Source organism: Ambystoma mexicanum, chromosome 1p, assembly GCF_040938575.1.
Source record: "Ambystoma mexicanum isolate Mex_15411 chromosome 1p, UKY_AmexF1_1, whole genome shotgun sequence".
Classification (NCBI taxonomy): domain Eukaryota; kingdom Metazoa; phylum Chordata; class Amphibia; order Caudata; family Ambystomatidae; genus Ambystoma; species Ambystoma mexicanum.
Genome location: NC_090921.1, coordinates 34,393,916 through 34,414,777, shown reverse-complemented (window position 1 = coordinate 34,414,777; position 20,862 = coordinate 34,393,916). Strand labels below are relative to the sequence as shown.

Genomic DNA, 20,862 nt, shown 5'->3' with positions numbered 1-20,862 from the left:
GAGGTCGTGGAAGAGGCAGAGGCAGCCCCAACAAGGGAGGTGGCACGCCTCCACCAAAACAGTGACGCTCAGTTCAGGGTCCCTTGCCACGCAACCCCAGTAGGGGGACGCATTTCCACCTTCACCCAGGCTTGGGAAGGGATCACCTCAGACAGATGGGTGCTGTCAACAGTATCCACAGGATATTGTATAGAACTACTGCAGCGTCCCCGGAACCATCCTCCACGACAAAGAGTGCACTCCCTAGAGCATCAAAGGATCCTTCTCGAGGAGATCGCCATTCTGCTAGAAAAGGACGCGATAGAACTCGTCCCAGGACACCAGGTAAACAAGGGTATCTATTCAACTTACTTCCTTGTGCCAAAGAAAGATTTGACGATGCGCCCAGTATTGGACTTACGGCCTGCCAACAAGTATGTCAAGCCCCAAAAATTCCGTATGACCACGCTACAAGAGGTAATCCCCCTCCTAAAAAAGGGGGATTACATGGCAACCTTGGATATGAAAGATGCTTATTTTCATATTTCCATGCTCCCAGCGCACAGAAAGTACTTGCGCTTCAAGGTAGACAGTCGCCACTACCAATTCAAGGTACTGCCCTTCGGGATAGCTTCAGCACCAAGGGTATTCACCAAGGTACTGGCGGTGGCGGCTGCACACCTACGCAGGGAAGCAATCCCGGTGTACCCTTATCTGGACGACTGGCTCATAACGGGGGAAACCCCAGGAATTTGCAGGTCAAACATTCAGAGGACTATCGACCTCCTCCACGAATTAGGCTTCTCCATCAACGAGAAAAAGTCAAGTCTGGTGCCAAGCACCTCAAAACAGTTTCTAGGAGCTATCCTAGATACTCAGAAAGGATTGACCTTCCCTTCGGAAGAAAGAATTCGGAATATACTTCTGCAAATTCCGCATTATCAGTCAGGTCAACAGATAACAGTACGCAAAGCTATGCGGTTACTGGGCATGATGGCGTCATGCATTTACCTGGTCCCCCACGCGCGTCTGCGCATGCGTCCCATGCAGGAATGGTTGGCGAAACAGTGGTCTCAGGCAAGTGGTCATTGGGACGATCTAGTGGTCGTTTCGCCAACACTCGTACAGAGCCTACACTGGTGGACAAGAGAGAATCTCGCAAAGGGGAAACCCTTTTACGATCCCGAAGTACAAGCCGTGGTGACTACAGATGCATGCCTGACTGGGTGGGGAGCTCACCATCTCCACCACACAGCTCAGGGTCTCTGGTCTCACTCAGTAGCCAAGAACCACATCAATCTGCTAGAGCTTCTGGCAGTATTCCGAGCGCTAAAGGCGTTCGAGCCCCATCTACTGAACTTGTCGGTGCAGATCAGGACGGACAGCACGACAGCCATGTTCTATCTGAACAAGCAAGGGGGGACTTGTTCGCCAAATCTGTCCAAGCTTGCCCAAAAAATATGGATATGGGCACTCAGACGGAACATCTTCCTGTCATCGCAACATGTTCCAGGGGAGCTCAATTCCCTAGCGGATACTCTAAGCAGAGACTCCCTCCCAGAAGAACACGAATGGGTCCTTCACAGAGACGTAGTAGAAGATCTCTTCTCTCAGTGGGGTTTCCCCACTATAGACCTATTCGCCACAAGCGAAAACAAACAATGCCCAGGATTTGCATCCAGGTTCCCCCAGCCGGACTCCCAAGGGAATGCCCTGTGGATGAACTGGTCAGGGATGTTTGCGTACGCTTTTCCACCAACTCCTCTCATCAGGAAGGTGGTGTACAAGATGAACAAGGAATCGATGACGCTCATCCTAGTTGCTCCCATGTGGGCGAGACAACCATGGTTTCCACACCTACGCAGGATGGCGGTGTGCGAACCCATCAGACTCCCAGCCTGGTACAACCTACTGTCCCAGCAACAAGGTCAAACAGTGCATCAGGAACCCAACTCTATGAACCTAGCAGCATGGCTCCTGAAGTCATAGAGTTTGGACATCTCAAATTACCACAAAGGTGTATGGACATTCTAAAAGAGTCCAGGAAACCAAATACAAGGCACTGTTACTTTGATAAGTGGAAAAGATTCGTTATCTGGTGCCAGAATAAACAAATCAACCCAGTTGATTGCACTCCTTCCAACGTTGTGACATACATGCTCCACCTGCTGGATGCAGGGTTGGTTTTTAACTCGCTGAAAGTACACCTGGCAGCCCTCTCGGCTTACACCACATCCCATAACAAGGTCTCGTGGTGGAAAGTACCAGTGGTTAAAGCCTTCATGGAAGGAGTAAAGAGACTTCACCCTCCTATTTCGAACCCACCGCCAGGATGGGACCTCAACATGGTGCTAGCTAAGCTCATGGGACCCCCATTCGAACCCATGCATAAAAGTAGTCTCAAACACCTGACTTATAAAACGGCCTTCTTAGTAGCCATTACCTCCATAAGAAGAGTCAGTGAAATTCAGGCTCTGTCAGTGCAGGATCCTTTCTTTACTATCCACAAGGACAAACTGGTTTTACGCACACACCCTAGGTTCTCACCTAAATTCATATCCAAGTTCCATGTAAACCAGTCCATCGAGCTTCCGGCTTTCTTCCAGAACCCGCAAAGCTCGGCTGAGGTGAAACTACACACCCTAGATGTGCGTAGGGCGGTCCTATACTATGTAAATAAAACCAGACCGCTAAGGAAAACAGATCAACTGTTTGTCTCCGTAGCTACAGGCAGAGAGGGGGATCGCGTCTCTAAGGGCGCTATCTCGAAGTGGATTATCAACTGTATACAGCTGTGTTGCTCTCTTTCTGATAAGACTCTGCCTTTTACGCCAAGGGCCCACTCTACTAGAGGCATTGGTGCCACTCTGGCTTTCATTGCAAATGTTCCCCTCGACACCATTTGCAAAGCGGCTACTTGGAGCTCTATTCACACTTTTACTCAGCATTACTGCATTGACACTCATTCCAAGACAGATACACAAGTGGGACAAGCGGTTCTAAGACACCTGTTTGCTCATGATCCTTCTCACATCCCACCTCCTTCTTCTGGTACTGCTCGCTAATCTATGCACAGCATGTGATCTAAGCAGATTCCACAAGCCTCAGAAGGGATACATTACTCACCGTAATCGTATTTCTGATGCTTGTATCTGCTTAGATTCACATGCGACCCACCCTTCCTCCCCTCCGAGAGAAGGCGCATGATTGCTTGTAGTCTTACCTTTCTGTCTATCTGCTTGGATTATCTGTACTCACGCTACTCCTCATGCTTCCTCATGTCAGAAAAAATACAATCTGAGGATCCTACACGCGTGAGGGATCTTGGGTACAGTGGACGTCACACTAGGGATAGTATTACTGGCACGCCTGTGTCGACGCCCATTTTCGACTTTCGAAAAACAAACTGTAATACTCCGCAGCTTCCACTAGATGTCGGCCTATGCACAGCATGTGAATCTAAGCAGATACAAGCATCAGAAATACGATTACGGTGAGTAATGTATCCCATATAAAGGGAGACAAAGCTAAAGTGTAGATGCTAGAGGTACAGGAAAACAATTTATCACATCGGGGACCAGTCACAATTAAAATCAAATTTTAATAATAAATCATAGAAGTTAAAACAACCAATTAAATGAAGTGGTCCACAGTACAAAACATACAATATTCAATATAAAAAACAAACTAAAACAGAAGTTACGTGACAAACTAGTTCGGCTAGTTACAAAACCAGTGTGTTGAAAGAGCACAAGGGGTACCTATTAAACAAATTGTATAGTACCCTACTTCCGTTGGAATCAATGTGTCCTAAATTTAGATCTCTGGTTACAATACAGAGAGGTATCTCGACATGTTTCTGTTCCTAAAACAAGTATGGAACATTCATCAGGAGGAAGATATTAACGTAACCCAGTAACAGTTAAAATATAGCACATAACAGTGAACATTCTCTAGCATCTGTGAAGATAAAACAGAAAGGCAAATAGTCAGCTCATGAGTAGCAAGATACTATGAAGAGTTCAAAATCTATGAACAGAGGCATACATAAAGAGGAAACAAATACCTCAAATGACGCCTGTGGGTGCTCGCTACTCTGAATAGTAGGAGGTAGAAGATCATATGGTCAATCCTACAGGAGATAATAAATACCTTATAAGCGTAATGTGTCGCTTACCGAAAAGCAGAAATTGTGTTAAACACACAACAGAATGGGAGACCAAAATGCAGATATCAAGTACTGTGAGGCAGACGTCACTAGGATACATCAGAAATACGAGGATACGTAGGGGTGGATCACCGAGCAAAATGGTGAAATCATTTCATAACCGGTAAAGTAATATGAGTTAGAGAAATGCTATGCTCAAAGTGCAAATACAGAAGCACAACAGTGCTCGAAATTACTATGAGGGCCGTGCATTGCTCCGAAAAGTAAAGAGGAATGAGAAGGTCAATTATGTCCCGAATCCGAAGATAACACCCAGGGAAGTGCTACTGTGAGGTATAAAGCAACACTGGCATACCTTCGGAGACAGTTCAGCAGGAATCCTACGTTCGACACTGGAAGAAAATAGAGATATACGAGCGGAGCTAGCATAAATATTCACTAGTAACACCTCTCACTTAAACTCGTTCATGAGTGCTTTAAAAATAAATAAATATCGCTTACCCTGAACAAAATCACCGCCAGAGGACAAGTGCTCTGTACTCAACTGGAACAACTCCTCGAATGAATCAGGAGGCTCGCCACCGCCGATGCTAACAGGTAGTCATAGTTACCCGGTAGTCCTACCTCTACGTTTAGTGGAATACGGCATGAGCCTGGAAAAACAAGGAACACGACGGCGGCCATCTTGGGATGTAGAGTGAGTGCCTACGAGGCAGTGGCCCAAAGCGTGAACAGAGGTGGAGGGGAGTGACAGAAAATCTGCACAGAGGTGTACTAAACATCTATAAGTCTAGATGGAAAACGTGCAAACGTCACTGTGATAGAAAAAGACCAGAGCGTAAAAGTGGTTAAATATTCTGCCAATCAATAGATTCATTGAGACCAATCACATCACTGTGCAAAGTATATATCATTTTTTGCTCCATCCTCAACAGTTTCTTTTCACAAGCTGAAAAATTAGTTCCTTTAAGGGCTATTAGTACAGTCCATTTAAAGTCTTCATGATTGTGCTTTAGCAAGTTGAAGTGTTTCACCATGGGAGCATTTTCAGTTCTATTCTTCAGACAGCTTCGATGTTCCATGATTCTGGTTTTTACTTTACGAGTGGTCTTGCCCACATAGTGTAGTCCACAAGTACAGGTGATCATATACACCACAAACTCAGTGTTACAATTTGTCAAGTTCTTTTGGGTCCAGAGTTTTGAAAGGCCAACATCAATCATTTTCGTTTTAGAAGTCAATTTGCAGACACCGCATGTGCCACAGGGGTAATGCCCGATGGCATCAGGAAAACCCCATAGAGTGGTAAGTCTAGGTTCAGGAATGTTGGGACTTTTAAGTTTGCTGTTGCTAACTCTGTTGCCGATAGTGGTGCTTCTTTTATACGCAAAGATAGGCAGTGGCATAGCTAGAGGAGTGGTTTCAAAGATTTTCCAATTTTTCTTGATGATGTTGGTGATTTCAAAACTCTGATTTATTATTAAAATTTGATTTTAATTGTGACTGGTCCCCGATGTGATACATTTTTTCCTGTACCTCTAGCATCTACACTTTAGCTTTGTCTCCCTTTATATATACAGGTTATAGTCCACCTGGACATAGACAAAGTATACATAGCTAACTGTTCTTAGCTATTAGTATACCAGGCTTCCTCCATATATAAACTATTTATAATCTGGCCATCCAATGTGGCTATCTGCTGCTAATGCCAGTTGTAGTTCAATCCTAAAACACACTGGAATATAAGTGAACAGGAGCCATTGTGCACCACTTAACCACAAGGGTGCCTGGCATTATGTAAACGCTACAAAATGTAGATTGTGTGCTATGTTCGGGATTCAGTGTATTATCATGTTTACATCTTTTGCACAAGTGGGTCTCTTCACAGCCATGGGAACAGCTTTTAGTTCCACAAGGGAAGGAGTCCTTGGGCAGCTCCATGTTCTCCACTGTGCATTTTGCTTTTCTCCCATGCTTAGGTTCTAAGATTCTTTTTACTTCTATATTCATCTGACAGTCGCGTCGACCAATGAATTCACCCTGATTCCTCTAGCACAGGGTGTCCAACTCATGGCCTCGAGGGGCAGAATCTTCGGTTTTCAGGCTATCCCTCAATTATCCTTAGAAAAAAAGTGCATACATTAAGAATCATTATATGCTAATTATCTCATGAATATTAATGAGGGGTATCCTGAAAATCTGACATGTTACCAGTCCTCGAGGCCTGGAGTTACACAACCATGCTGGCTTGTTGTTGGGAAAACTGTCTGTAATTTTCAGAATATATGATGGTAGAAAATAATAATGGGAACTTCTTTCCACAGAAATTGGCGACATTTCCAAAGCTGAGAACCCAAAAAGAAATCTGACAGAAGACAAACAAAGTCCACCTATCAAGCTGGTGAAGAAGTCAGCAGACTCTGAAAACCCCCAAATGCCCTGCACGTGTACAGAATGTGGGGAGAGCTTTACGGACCAGGCAACTTTCCTGAGGCACCAGAGTTTCCACTTGAGAGCCCATAAATGCACGTACTGCGAGAAGAGCTTTTTCCAGCGCTCACAATGCATGACTCATATGAAGGGCCACAGGGTGGAGAAAAGGTTTTCCTCTGTTATCTGTGACAAGTGCTGCACAGAGTGTGGCAAGCATTTTAAACTTAAGTCAAACCTGAGGGCACATCAAAGGATACATTCCGGGGAGAAACCCTATGAGTGCACGGAATGTGGTAAACATTTTAATCAATTGACAAACCTGAGAATGCATCAGAGGATACATTCTGGGGAGAAGCCCTATGCCTGCACAGAATGTGGTAAATGTTTTACTCAGAAGGTTTCCCTTAGGTGCCATCAGAGGATACATTCTAGAGAGAAACTCTATGAGTACCCTGAATATGGTCAACATTTTAATCATATGTCAAACTTGAAATTACATCAGAGGAAACATTCTGGTGAGAAGCTCTAGGAGTATACTGAATGTGGGAAGCACTTTACTCCAACTTCAAACTTAAAAACACATTTCTTGAGAGAGATTTCTCACAGGTGGTGGTGGAAGAGAGCAGAGGAGCATGGAGTGAAGAGAAGATTAGAGGATGTGGTGAATCAGAACCGGCTGACGACTAAACTGCGCCTATAGAAAGTGTAACTTCTCTGCTGCGATATGGACAGAGCGGCAAAGGATCCTGCAACTAACCCTTTCCTTCACACCACTTCATGACACCTGGATATACAAACACCCGGTCACTTTGTCTACTTAGTTTTATCATTATCCTGACACTTTCTACTTTAGCATTGCACATAAAAGGCTTTTCAACGTCTTAAAACCTTCTGTTTGTATCTGAGTCTCGTCTCGGAGAACGTTGTAGTATACCGATAATTACAGACATATTTGGCTGGTATGCCACAGTGGGTGTGTCAGATCCTCCAAGCTCCCTGGCTTGCAAACATGTTCACCGGCACTACCAGCCTTTTTGAGGCACTAAGTTCTTACAGTGGTTAATGCAGCAGAACGTTCATTAGTGTAGCAAGCGCCCCAGTCGGCAGCCCAGCGCTGTATCAGTGCAAGCATGGAAAGCACTGCGTTGAAGTATCTGCCACCACAATGCCATGGACAGGTGTGACGATTCAGCCAATCTGTTGAGTCACAAGCAAGGGCGTAGCTCAACAAAGATCAGCGCTGGACTTGGGCACTCATGAGGCAGTGGGGACCGTGATGAGAGGTGGTGTCTGTAGTGAGCAATGGAAGTGGGGCAAAGGGTGTCTGGTAGCAAGCCAGGAAATGGGGGCATGAGAGTGAGTGGTAGAAATGTGTGGGAGGGCGAATGAACAGTGGCAATGGGGTTGTGATGTGCACAGCATCCCCATTTCACATGGCATGGTGAAGCAGAAAGCAAGTCAACAAGTGCTTGGGAAATGAAAATCGTGGCACACATCTTCTGGAGCTCCAAATTGGAAGGATACTAGTTAAAGAACCCCTATTTGGTCATATCATGAAAAGTCAAAGATCTGTAGTTTGGCCATTTCATGCACAACGGTTGCCTACTACTATGCCAACTAGATAGCTTGTGTTCACACCAACCCTTTCCCTTCTCCTTTGTACCTATTGTAATGGTTTTGGCCTTATGCCAGTGCCTTGTGCTTCCAAATGCACCAAAAATAAAAAATAAATATTATTTTAGACTGTGCAATTCCAAGCTTGGATTGTTCCCCGGCCTGGTATCCCGTGGCCTCCCATTTGCCAGCTCCATTCTGGATTAGCCAGGATCCTCTGTATCATCATTTCTGCATTATATGGGGATTGTGGTGGGTCAGAAGAAGCAGTCGGACACATATTGGACATTTCTTCAGTATTTATTCAAAATAATAAAGTAAACGCCTATCTTACCCTGTTGCTACAGGGATGTTCCCTACCTACCTAACCAAACTAACTAAAGGGGCTTGTCTGTGGTCAGGAAGAACAACGCAAAAATGCTCTCTGTCCAAAATGTAATCTACCTGACCCTACCACTAATACTAATAACTAAAGTTTGCCAAAAGAATGTCACTCTCATGGCTGTTTATCTTTATTACATTTCCTACGCACCTTAGGCCCATAGAACAAACAACACAAACAGCATCAAACGACACGAAGACAATAGCAAACAGGAATTAGCAATCATCAAAAAAGGAAAGTAAGATGCAAGGCTATAGGTCATAATCAAAATAAGCAGGAAACAAAACAGAAAACGATACTTCTTAAACTAAAAGGAGAAACCAGGGTCAGTCTAAAACAATTCTTAAAGTAGAAACCAGTGGCACATTGTTCATCATCTTATAGCGGTTCAGAAAGGCCTGCAGGTTCTTCTTACCCCAACCAATAATGATGCAGTCTGGGTAACCATTCACACCATTCAGGGATTTGCATCCACCGCAAGAGTTTCAAATCTTGCCGTCTTATACATCCCTGACCCACTTTTTCATGGAGCCTGGACAAGACCTTAATCTGTAATGACTGCCTGGTCCCAATCCTTTCTTAGTTGGCCACATTAGTAATGATTACATTTCTGTGGTCCATAATAAACGATCTTTGGCTGCTTCCCTTTGGCTGTCTGTTTCGAAGCTTTCTTCAGGGTTCTCTTACTTCATAAATGTTTATCGGATATGAAAAAGCCACTCCCTAGAAATAAGTCTTATTTATGAGCTCCTATAGCTCCTGCCAACCACTCCGAGGTCTGGTCTTCCAGATGGTGCACTGCTTATCAGTATTCTCAATACTTTATTTAATGGTTTGTTTGTTTGTTTTATTTGCTTATATAGTGCACCGAACCTGAGGGTATCTGGGCGCTTTACTTGTAGAGCAACATGGTTACAGAAATAATGTGAAATACAATGATATTTACAGTAATAGACAGGATAATGTACAGAAAGATACAATAAAGAGATCTACAGTGATATTTACAGTAATAGGCATAATAGTATACAGAGATATGCAAAGTAAAGAGCACTCCAGTATGTACAATGTTCCTACGATACATAGCTTAGAATAGTAAAGCACTAAGCCACAAACACAGGGGCAAGGCAAACTTAAACTAAGGTTTCCTGAAGGATAGTGTCTTACAGTCCTTCCTCTAACTTTGAGTGTTTCACTCTCTTTCCACTCGACCCTTCTGGGGTTTGCTATATATCTATCATGGTTGAGGCACCACCACTCCTAGGATCTCATTAAGGGATTCCCCCCACTCTTCAACAGTTAACCTTGGTCACTTCTTCCGTCCTTCACAGGACACTCTTTACGGCTTTCTCAAAGCCTCATGCTATATATCTCCACGTACTTTCCTTGGTTTCTCATGATATATACATATTTCAATGTCCCAGCATCAATATCGTAGTATTCCCAACTTCCCTCCCTTAAGGTATGTTTCCCCAGCTACCTCTCCCCTCTCCATTCTACCCTGCTACCTTTGTTCATCGTGGGTGGCGTTTCAGGGATTAGCGCTTGCACTGGTCTGCTGGTTCGGTTCCTCGTCTCCGGGCTTCGCAACCACCCTGCTCTCAGCATATCTGTAGCTTGCTGCGTTCGGTGAATGCTTGCTGGTAGGAGGTTTCAGGTCTCCAGCTTCCTCTGGTGTCGGTATTGCTAGACAGACCCCAGACTGACCACGGTGCTTCCATGGTCACACCACCATGTCGGATGGTCCTCCAAGCTCCGTTGTGACAGCAGCTTTTCTGCTATTCAGTTTGCCAGGTCCCTGGCATCTCGTTCTGGCGTTCTCTGCTTCTACGATTGTTGCAGGCTCTGCAGCTCCACTCTGCTCCACCCCTCCAAGGCGTAGCTTTGTCAGAGGGATTCCCCTGCGTATGGTCTCTCTCCTCTTCTCTAATCGACTCGTCCTTCTTACATACTAGTTCGCTCTTAAAATCGCATTGCCTAGAGCCAAACAAAAGGAGGGCATGTTATTCATTACTGGAGGGAGTCCCACATATGCAGATAAGGTGACTTGCATAGGGAGTTACTTGTAGGAATGAGAGTCCTTATGCCCTAAGGGGGGAGTAACTCCTAGTGAGGTCCCACTTACCCAGATCCCTAGGGAGGGTCTTGCGGAACAGGCTCACCTCCTTAGCCTCAAAAGAGCTGCCTCCCTTCTCAGGAGAAAGGGAGAATACTCTCGATTCGTCACAGGGGCCATGGCTTACATTATTTCTCAAAGGCCATGTCATGTCAGTAATGAACGCTCATTCATTACAGATCAGAGGGATGCTAGATGCTGATGATGTGGCTGTTCGTACCATCATCCTCGGTAATCTTTGATTGCCATTAAATCTTGTGGGAATTTGCCCAACACTCTGTAAACATTAAATAACTTAGTTAGCACTATAACTTAATGGCCCTAAATATACATTGCAATTTAGTAAGCAGCATTAATTGAGGAAACCCTTTTAAAGAGCTGGTACCATTTACCTTTAATACTGATGTGTAAATGTGATAACCTCAACATGATGATTCTCCCGACATTCTTATTCCTGCTGCGAGGAGTCATGAATGAGACACGGACACAGTGATCTAATAGTTTTGGCTATAAACATTTATTAAAAATAAAAGGGGGTAGGAAAAGACCTCACTATCCCTACTCTAGGGGGTATTGCCCTACCTCCACCAAAGGTAAAGGTCTGTCCAGTGTCAAAGTGTCCAAATCAAAATGCCCTGTGTCCAAAATCCTATCCTCGCCGTCACATTCTATAAAAAACAACTCTAATATGGGAAGGATAATGTCTTTGGCTTAGTAAGTGCCCAAACGTTCAAGTTCAAATGAATTGTATATCTCCAAATCAAAGGTTCCCAATGGATAAATGTCACAGTTCCAGGAAAAAAACTCCTTTCCCCAGGTTTCTCCTCAAGACACCTCAAATCCCCAAGGGAATGAGCCTTCCTTAGGGCTCTCTGATCAATACGTGTATACACAAACCAACTTGGATGTATGTCTCAACTTTGTAGGATACCTGGTGCACTCCCCTGCCAGGTTATTTTCCACTTTGCTTAACTTTGCTTTCAGTCTTGATTTTTGCCTGATTCTCCTGCCAGGACTTCTTTATGTGATTTTTTTATTTTATTTATTGTATGGGTTATTTATAAGGCAAATACAACAGATGATGTTTCAAGGCGCCACAAGAAAGGGGAGCGGGAAACAAGGGAGACGATAAGAATAATGGTCCTACTAGGCCTTGTGACATTCCGATCGTGTAATTGTAGTAATAAGAACTTAAGGGAGAGGGTGAGGGGAGTGTCGGTCTGGGCAATGCGAAGTGCACAGGTCGGAAAGGAAGTAAATAGGAGTGAGTAAAAGTGAAGAAGGAGGAGGGGTGGAAGAACGGGTGGGGCAAGGGAAAAGGGGCTAGGCGAGGGCTAAGGGGGCCAGGAGACCAGGTGACAGGGTGGGAGGGTCCCTATGCTAAGTGCTAGGAGAGGGAATAGGAGGGGAGGCTGGTGCCCTGTAGAACTCATAGAGAACCAGGCTGCCAGTCACTGCGGCAGACGTGGGTGTTAGCAGGGGAGGGGGAGAGGGAAGGAGTAAGAGAAAAGGAGGGTCTTAGGGAGCTTCTAGAACTTGACGAGGTCTGGCTCAAGCCTGAGAGAGGCAGGGAGGCCATCCCAGTGGAAAGCCACTGCAGAGGAGAGAAATCTACCCCCTACTCTCTGCTTAGAGAAGTGTCTAAACAGCAGAGAGTTGGAGCTAGAGACCCGAGGTATTTAGAGAGAGCGTGTTGGATGTAGTGGGACCCCAGGCTCCAGAAAGCCTTGTGGATGATGACGAGGGTCTTGAACTTGATGCTAGCAGCAACCAGGAGCAAGTGGAGGGATTTTAGGGCTGGAGAGATGCGGTCCCTGGGCTTGAGGCCAAGGATAAGTCTTGCGGTCCTATTCTGGAATAGTTGTAAAGGTTGAAGGGAGGCTAAAGGAAGATTGAGGAAGAGGCTGTTGCAGCAGTCCAGCCTATAGAGGACCAGAGCCTTTGGAGACACTGAGTTTCTTGGGGAAGGTGAGGAAAGGGGGAATGCCTCCAAGGGGGCGCAGCGGATATTGGGCCTTCTTGGCAAGGTCCGCAATGTGAGGGGAGGAGTCAAAGATGACACCAAGGTTTTTTGCATCACAGGAGGGTGAGGGGACCCAAAGAGAGCCAGCGGGTAGAGGGGAAGGAGGGATCGGAATCCCAATGAGAAGGATCTATGTTTTACTGGCATTAAGGCAGAGATCATTGGCAGCACACCATGCCTGAATAGCAGTCAGACAGCCAGGGATGCGAGAGGAGGAAGAGGATGACGTAGAGGGAAGCTTGAAGGATTGCTGCATGTCGTTAGCAAAACACTTGAAGTGAGGAGCAAAGGAGGAGATCAGGTGAACCAGAGGTGCAAGGTAGATGTTGAAGAGCAAAGGCAACAGGATAGAGCCTTGAGGGACGCGCGCAGGTGGAGAGTGTGACGGGGAGAGAAAAGGACCCAAACAACCTTGGAAGGTTGTTTGAGGAGGAAAGAGGTCAACCAGTTCAGAGCTAGGCCCATGATGCAAAGGGTGTCACAGAGCCGATTTGTGAGGGTGGCCTGATTAACTGTGTCAAAGGCAGAGGAAAGATCCAGAAGGATAAGAACAGATAGAGAGTTGGAATTGAGATTTGAGGGCAAGTCTTCAGGGGTGTTCTGTAGAGCAATTTCCGTGCCTCTGGTAGCACTGAAGCCAGACTGGTGGTCATGGAGGCAACCCACAGATTCAGCGTGCCGGATCAGCTGGGAGATGGCCAGTTTCTCCAGGAGTTTTCCCAGGAAGGGAGTAATGGCGATAGGACAGTAGTTAGCCGTGCAGGAGGGGTCAGCAGAAGGCTTTTTGAGGAGGGGATGAACAAGGGAATGCTTGAGTGGTAGCGGGAAGGAGCCAGTGGCAAAGGAGTGTTTACAGAAATCGGCCAAGGCTGGCGCAAGGGAGTCGATGTTGTCCTTGATAGTTCTGGAGGAGCAGGGGAGCACCTGTTTGGAAGAGACTTTCATAGAGAGGTCTTTTCTAGAGACCCCATCCAGTGCTAAGGGAGAGAAGGAGGAGAGTAGTAGGGAAGGGGCAGGGGCAAGGGAGGTCTGAGAGCTGGGGAGGGAGAAGGTATGTGGTAGATGCGAGTTTTGGTTAGAAAGTAGGAGGTAAGGGAAGTACAGAGGATAAGGGATTGGCGAGTTCCTTGCAGATTTTAAACAGTTTGCCTGTGTTGTTAGAGGCCCCAGAGATGCAGGCTTGGATATAGGCCCTCTTCTTCGAGTGGATGGAGAGTCTGTAATGCCTATGGAGCAGGCGGCAGGCCAGTTTGTCAGAAGATGTGCCAAATGCCTGCCACTTCGGCTCAGCAACTCTGCACTTGCATTTCAGAGCTGCTAAGTCGGAATCAACAAGGTGTTGCGCTTTGAGGCAGGCTTCATGCGAATCCTCATGACAGGGGCAAGGATGTCCAGGGTGTTGGTGATAGAGAGATGAAGATTAGCAAGGGCAGAGTCAGAGTGGGAGTCAGTGGCAGGAGTGGGAGGGGGAATGAAAGTGGCAGCAAAAGGAGCAACTGACACTCGCTTCATCAGTCCAAGGACAGAGAAGGAGACTGGCAGAGCAGGCAGAGGCTTAGCCAGGGGACCTATGAGAAAGTGGTATCAGGTAATATTATCCTCACCAAAAATATGGCGTATATATGGTTGTCGGGAACGGCCATAGGCGATATTTTTAGTGGGGATAATATTTGGGGTTTTTGGGAGCGGGGGTGTCCCCGCTCCCTTTAAAATAATATGTGGTTGTAAGGGTGTCCCCCGCAGGTTCCGTGCCTTAATATCGCCGCAGAAATATGGCAGTATTTTTGTATGGCAATATTTTTGCAGGGATATTAACACATGGAACCAAGAAAGTCACAGATGTTGCGGAAGAGACCAGTGGACGAATCAGGAGAGTCCAGGTGAATATTGGAGGAGAAGGAGCTTAGAGGTGGAGGAAATTAGAGAAGAGCTGAGATTACTCCAAAAGGAAGAGGGAGACTGGAGCAGGGGTCCTGTATATAGTGGCAAGAGTCAGCGAGAGTGTTGGAGAGACAGCAAGCCTGCAGACGAGGGATTCAAAAGAAGAGTAGGTCTGAGTGGGAATGAAAATAGCAGGGACCCATTCAAGGAAGATCAAGGCCACTCTGCCTCCAGACCGGTTAGGCCTGGGTTTAGAGAGAATCTTGTATTCCGCAGGCAGGAGTGTGTCAAAAGCAGTAACAGAGCTGGTAGTGAACCACACGTCAGTGAGAGCAAGAACGTCAATGTCAAAGTCTTCAAAAAGGAGACAGATATCAGAGGAGTGTTTAACAGCAGAGCGATAATTGAGGGTAGCTAGGTGAAGCTGGCTGCCGCCTTTGAAGGGCTTCCGACCAGAAAAGTGATGGGTGGAAGGTTTCAAATGAATCTAAACCACTGGCAATTGCTCTGGGCAACCTTCCACACCACCGTTTTTTAGCCCGTCTGCGCCATTGCAAAAGGGGACCAGCCATGTGCAAATCAGTCAGCAGCTGCCGCCACCGAAGGTAGCAGCCCAGCCCGAACTGCTAGGCCAGGTCCCCTCTGCACAGAAAACCAAGCAACCCCAGACACGTTTCGGCCTTGTTGGACCTCCTCAGTGAGGTGCAGCCTGGTTCCCTGTGGCGCAGCGAGCAAGGGACCCACGTCTGGGCATACCCTCTCTCACAAGTAGAAAAAACTGACCACAAAAGTGATGGGTGGAAGGTTTCGAATTAATCTAAACCACTGGCAATTGTTCTGGGCAACCTTCCACACCACCGTTTTTTAGCCCGTCTGCGCCATTGCAAAAGGGGACCAGCCATGTGCAAATCAGTCAGCAGCTGCCGCCACCGAAGGTAGCAGCCCAGCCCGAACTGCTAGGCCAGGTCCCCTCTGCACAGAAAACCAAGCAACCCCAGATATGTTTCGGCCTTGTTGGACCTCCTCAGTGAGGTGCAGCCTGGTTCCCTGTGGCGCAGCGAGCAAGGGACCCACGTCTGGGCATACCCTCTCTCACAAGGAGAAAAAACTGACCACAAAAGTGATGGGTGGAAGGTTTCGAATGAATCTAAACCACTGGCAATTGCTCTGGGCAACCTTCCACACCACCGTTTTTTAGCCCGTCTGCGCCATTGCAAAAGGGGACCAGCCATGTGCAAATCAGTCAGCAGCTGTCGCCACCGAAGGTAGCAGCCCAGCCCGAACTACTAGGCCAGGTCCCCTCTGCACAGAAAACCAAGCAACCCCAGACATGTTTCTGCCTTGTTGGACCTCCTCAGTGAGGTACAGCCTGGTTCCCTGTGGCGCAGCGAGCAAGGGACCCACGTCTGGGCATACCCTCTCTCACAAGGAGAAAAAACTGACCACAAAAGTGATGGGTGGAAGGTTTCGAATGAATCTAAACCACTGGCAATTGCTCTGGGCAACCTTCCACACCACCGTTTTTTAGCCCGTCTGCGCCATTGCAAAAGGGGACCAGCCATGTGCAAATCAGTCAGCAGCTGCCGCCACCGAAGGTAGCAGCCCAGCCCGAACTGCTAGGCCAGGTCCCCTCTGCACAGAAAACCAAGCAACCCCAGACATGTTTCAGCCTTGTTGGACCTCCTCAGTGAGGTACAGCCTGGTTCCCTGTGGCGCAGCGAGCAAGAGACCCACGTCTGGGCATACCCTCTCTCACAAGGAGAAAAAACTGACCACAAAAGTGATGGGTGGAAGGTTTCGAATGAATCTAAACCACTGGCAATTGCTCTGGGCAACCTTCCACACCACCGTTTTTTAGCCCGTCTGTGCCATTGCAAAAGGGGACCAGCCATGTGCAACTCAGTCAGCAGCTGCCGCCACCGAAGGTAGCGGCCCAGCCCGAACTGCTAGGCCAGGTCCCCTCTGCACAGAAAACCAAGCAACCCCAGACATGTTTCGGCCTTGTTGGACCTCCTCAGTGAGGTGCAGCCTGGTTCCCTGTGGCGCAGCGAGCAAGGGACCCACGTCTGGGCATACCCTCTCTCACAAGGAGAAAAAAACGACCACAAAAGTGATGGGTGGAAGGTTTCGAATGAATCTAAACCACTGGCAATTGCTCTGGGCAACCTTCCACACCACCGTTTTTTAGCCCGTCTGCGCCATTGCAAAAGGGGACCAGCCATGTGCAAATCAGTCAGCAGCTGCCGCCACCGAAGGTAGCAGCCCAGCCCGAACTGCTAGGCCAGGTCCCCTCTGCACAGAAAACCAAGCAACCCCAGACATGTTTCAGCCTTGTTGGACCTCCTCAGTGAGGTACAGCCTGGTTCCCTGTGGCGCAGCGAGCAAGGGACCCACGTCTGGGCATACCCTCTCTCACAAGGAGAAAAAACTGACCACAAAAGTGATGGGTGGAAGGTTTCGAATGAATCTAAACCACTGGCAATTGCTCTGGGCAACCTTCCACACCACCGTTTTTTAGCCCGTCTGCACCATTGCAAAAGGGGACCAGCCATGTGCAACTCAGTCAGCAGCTGCCGCCACCGAAGGTAGCAGCCCAGCCCAAACTGCTAGGCCAGGTCCCCTCTGCACAGAAAACCAAGCAACCCCAGACATGTTTCGGCCTTGTTGGACCTTCTCAGTGAGGTGCAGCCTGGTTCCCTGTGGCGCAGCGAGCAAGGGACCCACGTCTGGGCATACCCTCTCTCACAAGGAGAAAAGACTGACCACAAAAGTGATGGGTGGAAGGTTTCGAATGAATCTAAACCACTGGCAATTGCTCTGGGCAACCTTCCACACCACCGTTTTTTTAGCCCGTCTGCGCCATTGCAAAAGGGGACCAGCCATGTGCAAATCAGTCAGCAGCTGTGGCCACCGAAGGTAGCAGCCCAGCCCGAACTGCTAGGCCAGGTCCCCTCTGCACAGAAAACCAAGCAACCCCAGACATGTTTCGGCCTTGTTGGACCTCCTCAGTGAGGTGCAGCCTGGTTCCCTGTGGCGCAGCGAGCAAGGGACCCACGTCTGGGCATAACCTCTCTCACAAGGAGAAAAAACTGACCACAAAAGTGATGGGTGGAAGGTTTCAAATTAATCTAAACCACTGGCAATTGCTCTGGGCAACCTTCCACACCACCGTTTTTTAGCCCGTCTGCCCCATTGCAAAAGGGGACCAGCCATGTGCAAATCAGTCAGCAGCTGCTGCCACCGAAGGTAGCAGCCCAGCCCGAACTGCTAGGCCAGGTCCCCTCTGCACAGAAAACCAAGCAACCCCAGACATGTTTCGGCCTTGTTGGACCTCCTCAGTGAGGTGCAGCCTAGTTCCCTGTGGCGCAGCGAGCAAGGGACCCACGTCTGGGCATACCCTCTCTCACAAGGAGAAAAAACTGACCACAAAAGTGATGGGTGGAAGGTTTCGAATGAATCTAAACCACTGGCAATTGCTCTGGGCAACCTTCCACACCACCGTTTTTTTAGCCCGTCTGCGCCATTGCAAAAGGGGACCAGCCATGTCCAAATCAGTCAGCAGCTGCGGCCACCGAAGGTAGCAGCCCAGCCCGAACTGCTAGGCCAGGTCCCCTCTGCACAGAAAACCAAGCAACCCCAGATATGTGTCGGCCTTGTTGGACCTCCTCAGTGAGGTGCAGCCTGGTTCCCTGTGGCGCAGCGAGCAAGGGACCCACGTCTGGGCATACCCTCTCTCACAAGGAGAAAAAACTGACCACAAAAGTGATGGGTGGAAGGTTTTGAATGAATCTAAACCACTGGCAATTTATTCAGGGCAACCTTCCACACCACCGTTTTTTAGCCCGTCTGCGCCATTGCAAAAGGGGACCAGCCATGTGCAAATCAGTCAGCAGCTGCCGCCACCGAAGGTAGCAGCCCAGCCCGAACTGCTAGGCCAGGTCCCCTCTGCACAGAAAACCAAGCAACCCCAGACATGTTTCAGCCTTGTTGGACCTCCTCAGTGAGGTACAGCCTGGTTCCCTGTGGCGCAGCGAGCAAGGGACCCACGTCTGGGCATACCCTCTCTCACAAGGAGAAAAAACTGACCACAAAAGGGATGGGTGGAAGGTTTCGAATGAATCTAAACCACTGGCAATTGCTCTGGGCAACCTTCCACACCACCGTTTTTTAGCCCGTCTGCGCCATTGCAAAAGGGGACCAGCCATGTGCAAATCAGTCAGCAGCTGCCGCCACCGAAGGTAGCAGCCCAGCCCGAACGGCTAGGCCAGGTCTCCTCTGCACAGAAAACCAAGCAACCCCAGACATGTTTTGGCCTTGTTGGACCTCCTCAGTGAGGTGCAGCCTGGTTCCCTGTGGCGCAGCGAGCAAGGGACCCACGTCTAGGCATACCCTCTTTCACAAGGAGAAAAAACTGACCACAAAAGTGATGGGTGGAAGGTTTCGAATGAATCTAAACCACTGGCAATTGCTCTGGGCAACCTTCCACACCACCGATTTTTAGCCTGTCTGCCCCATTGCAAAAGGGGACCAGCCATGTGCAAATCAGTCACCAGCTGCCGCCACCGAAGGTAGCAGCCCAGCCCGAACTGCTAGGCCAGGTCCCCTCTGCACAGAAAACCAAGCAACCCCAGACATGTTTCGGCCTTGTTGGACCTCCTCAGTGAGGTGCAGCCTGGTTCCCTGTGGCGCAGCGAGCAAGGGACCCACGTCTGGGCATACCCTCTCTCACAAGGAGAAAAAACTGACCACAAAAGTGATGGGTGGAAGGTTTTGAATGAATCTAAACCACTGGCAATTGCTCTGGGCAACCTTCCAGACCACCGTTTTTTAGCCCGTCTGCGCCATTGCAAAAGGGGACCAGCCATGTGCAAATCAGTCAGCAGCTGCCGCCACCGAAGGTAGCAGCCCAGCCCGAACTGCTAGGCTAGGTCCCCTCTGCACAGAAAACCAAGCAACCCCAGACATGTTTCGGCCTTGTTGGACCTCCTCAGTGAGGTGCAGCCTGGTTCCCTGTGGCGCAGCGAGCAAGGGACCCACGTCTGGGCATACCCTCTCTCACAAGGAGAAAAAACTGACCACAAAAGTGATGGGTGGAAGGTTTCGAATGAATCTAAACCACTGGCAATTGCTCTGGGCAACCTTCCACACCACCGTTTTTTAGCCCGTCTGCGCCATTGCAAAAGGGGACCAGCCATGTGCAAATCAGTCAGCAGCTGCCGCCACCGAAGGTAGCAGGCCAGGTCCCCTCTGCACAGAAAACCAAGCAACCCCAGACATGTTTCGGCCTTGTTGGACCTCCTCAGTGAGGTGCAGCCTGGTTCCCTGTGGCGCAGCGAGCAAGGGACCCAAGGTCTTCCGAGCAGGGGTACAGGAAAGTGGTACGCCCGTCGGTGGTGGAAAAGGGGTAAGCAGGGAGGCAGGAGAGGGGAGGAAGTTGATGATAGATGGAAGACGCCTATCAAGAAGGAGTAGGTTGGGCTGAGAGCCCTGGGCCACGGCAGTGCCATTCAAATAGACATTAATGATGCACCTAGAAAATGAGAAGGCTGCCAAGAGGACTTCCCATCTGGTGCCACTATTGATGGGCGACGAAGAGTAAGGGGAAAGGACAGAGATCATGTGGGGAGTCCATAGTTCCGGAGAGGGAGCGACAAAGAGGATTTTGGTGACAGTCTGCCTGGACGAAGTAGTTACGTAGCTGTATGCGTTGGGCAGGCCTGGATTGGAGACCAGGAGATCTTTTTTGAGTGTTTTCCTTCCAGGCTTCGAGAGAGAGGCAGGATAGGTGATAGAATAGCAGTTATAGTAAATAGGATAGATAGAGAGCACTATGGAGGGAGAGGGTAGAAGAGATGGAAAGAAAGCATAGAGTGAGTCGGAGAAAACGGCACAATGCACAGAGAAACTGCACAATACACAGCAAACTCACCAGGTGCCCTATGTAAGGAAGGCATGGTATCAAACAGTGAAGACAGACTCAAGTGATCACAGTTCAGGGGTGTTTATTGAACTTCAATGGGTTGGTAGAAGGCCTCTCTAAACCTAAATCTAAAGATGGGAGCAAGCTACCACCATCAAATCATAATAACGCAGTCCTAGTGGAGTATGTAAAAATCAAAGGGCCTACACTAGTAAACCTATTGCCAATCCTTCTAAATACAGAATGGTGTGGGATAACAATGTATACAATAAAAATGTGTTCATATTATATGTCAGGATAGTTGAGCAGTTGGCTTCCCTTCCCCACGTTTTTAGCACAGGGCAAGGCA

General features: G+C 48.3%; 1 protein-coding gene across 1 annotated transcript in view; it reads left to right on the top strand.

Annotated features, from left to right (window-relative positions):
* Nucleotides 1–9,221, top strand: part of LOC138565351 (uncharacterized) — a 146,473-nt gene extending 137,252 nt beyond the window's left edge. Inside the window, exon 4 of the mRNA XM_069642972.1 lies at nt 6,472–9,221. Within this exon, the coding sequence (XP_069499073.1) occupies nt 6,472–7,109 (638 nt within the window). The 3' untranslated portion in view covers nt 7,110–9,221. The remainder of the gene's footprint in view (nt 1–6,471) is intronic.
* Nucleotides 9,222–20,862: the final 11,641 nt, after the last annotated feature.